The 2,500-nt window shown below is 44.6% G+C and overlaps 1 protein-coding gene across 1 annotated transcript in view; it reads left to right on the forward strand.

Annotated features, from left to right (window-relative positions):
• The window catches only part of LOC138861788 (uncharacterized), a 6,668-nt gene extending 5,578 nt beyond the window's left edge, over window positions 1-1,090 (forward strand). The window contains exons 3-4 of the mRNA XM_070121628.1: window positions 83-329; window positions 505-1,090. Of these exons, the coding sequence (XP_069977729.1) occupies window positions 83-329; window positions 505-1,090 (833 nt within the window). The remainder of the gene's footprint in view (window positions 1-82; window positions 330-504) is intronic.
• The last annotated feature ends 1,410 nt before the right edge of the window (window positions 1,091-2,500 follow it).

Consider the following 2,500-nt stretch of genomic DNA (forward strand, 5'->3'; position numbering starts at 1 on the left):
ATATATATATATATATATATATATATATATATATATATATATAACCTGAAAGGTTAGACTGTGACTAACTCGCCCACAGCAGCACAGGAGTGGCGGCATTGGCTACAGACCAAGACCTTCATCGCCGTTCTGCCGCAAGAGAATCTGAACAAGCTCGGACTTCTCATCAATTTTGTGTCGCCAAAGATTTATGAAAGTATTTCCGAGTGCACTACCTACGACGACGCCTTAACTACACTACAATCTCAGTTTGTGAAGCCAACTAATGAAGTGTTCGCGCGCCACCGCCTTGCGACTCGTCGTCAGGAACCAGGCGAGTCTTTGGACGTGTATTTTCGTGCTCTGAAAATTCTTAGTAGAGAGTGTAATTTTAAGGCGGTAACAACAACTCAGCACTGTGAAGAATACATTAGGGATGCGTTTATTAGCGGCTTTCAATCACCAGCAATCAGACAGCGCCTTTTGGAAAATAAGACGCTTGATCTGGCTACTATGTATGACCAGGCACAGGCTCTCGATTCGGCGCAGAAAAACTCAAGAGTCTTATGGTGGTGCTCCGTCCACGCGCCTGTTGAGTGCAGCACATGAAAATACAACTAATGTTAGTGATTTAGAATCCGAATCCGTTCTCGCGGCAAGTGCTACGAAAGCAAAATGTTTCTTTTGTGGTCTTCTACGGCATCCACGTTCAAAGTGCCCTGCTCGTGATGCGGTGTGTCATAAGTGCCAGAAGAAGGGTCATTTCTCGAAAGTGTGCCGTAGCTCCAGTGTAAGTGGTTCTGTGACTCCTAACAATAGCGCTATGCTTGCTACCATAACTAGTGCTGCTACTCCTAGCATCTTGTCAAAGGCAGTTGCGAGAGTTTCGATCAACGGAATCGAAGCTGATGGCCTCATTGACAGTGGTAGTTCAGAGAGTTTCATTCATCCAGATCTAGTTAAACGCCACTCATTAAATGTACAACACTCTAAAAGTGCTGTGACCATGGCTTCTACTTCTCTTTCTGCTCACACGTCTGGAGTTTGCAAGGTTAACGGGATTATGAAAGTGTACGCCTCACTGTGCTCCCGAAGTTATGTTCTGACGTAATTCTTGGCCAAGACTTTCAGAAACTCCATGAAAGTGTTCAGTTGAATTACGGTGGTGATTTGCCCCCGCTCGATATTTGTGGACTCGGTATGCTAAAGATTGATCCTCCAGAGTTGTTTGCCAATCTTACAACTGATTGCCATCCTGTCGCAGCCAAATCCCGGCGCTACTCCACTGAAGACCGCGAATTTATAGAAAAAGAAGTACAAAGGCTATTGAAGGAAGGAATCATCGAACCAAGCAACTCCCCGTGGCGTGCTCAAGTGGTTGTCGTGAAAGGCGAGTCCCGCAAGATGCGGCTGGCCATAGACTATTCTGAAACCATCAATAAGTTTACACACCTTAATAGTTACCCCCTTCCTCGTATTGATGAAACAGTGAATAAGATAGCACAGTATAGAGTGTTTAGTACCATTGATCTGCGCAGTGCTTATCAAGTGGCCATCAAAGATACAGACAAGTTGTATACGGCTTTTGAAGCAGGAGGTAAACTTTACCAGTTTGCAAGAATCCCATTCGGTGTCACTAATGGAGTTGCTTGTTTCCAAAGAATTATGGATTCGCTGATCAAGGAGGAAGGACTTTTTGGTACCTACGCCTATTTAGATAATGTCACCATCTGTGGAAGGACGCAACAAGAACATGATGGCAATCTCAACAAGTTCCTTGAAGCTGCTGCGAGGAGAAACATGACCTACAATGAAGATAAGTGCATCTTTTCAACCCGAAGTCTCAGCATTCTAGGCTATGTGGTCGAAGAAGGTTTAATTCGTCCCGATCCTGAGCGACTACGACCTCTTCGTGACCTACCTTTGCCGACGGATATGAAATCACTCCGTCGTACTCTTGGGCTTTTTGCTTACTATTCGCATTGGATATATGATTTCTCGGACAAAATTCGTCCCCTGAGTAACACCACTAGCTTCCCAGTGATTGAAGCGGCAGAAAAGGCATTCCAACAACTCAAGGACATAGAATCATCTGAGGTTAAGGCAATCGATGAGTCACTGCCTATTGTAGTGGAAACTGACGCCTTGGATACTGCTATTGCCGCCGTCCTTACTCAGGCTGGACGTCCGGTTGCCTTTTTCTCGCGAATTCTTCAGGGACCCGAGAGACGTCATGCTTCTGTTGAAAAAGAGGCTCAAGCTATTATTGAAAGTGTCCGCCATTGGAGACACTACTTGACTAGAAGATATTTCACAATCAAAACTGACCAACGTTCTGTAAGATTCATGTTTGACAAATAACATAAGATAAAAGTAAAGAACGATAAGATCCTAAGGTGGAGAATGGAGTTATCTTGTTATGACTTTGACATAATTTACAGACCAGGCAGAGAAAATATTACTCCTGACATGTTCTCCAGATCTTGCTGCGGCATGATGTGCCACGACCAGCGGTCCCTGT

Source organism: Penaeus vannamei, chromosome 5 (genome assembly GCF_042767895.1).
Source record: "Penaeus vannamei isolate JL-2024 chromosome 5, ASM4276789v1, whole genome shotgun sequence".
NCBI lineage: Eukaryota > Metazoa > Arthropoda > Malacostraca > Decapoda > Penaeidae > Penaeus > Penaeus vannamei.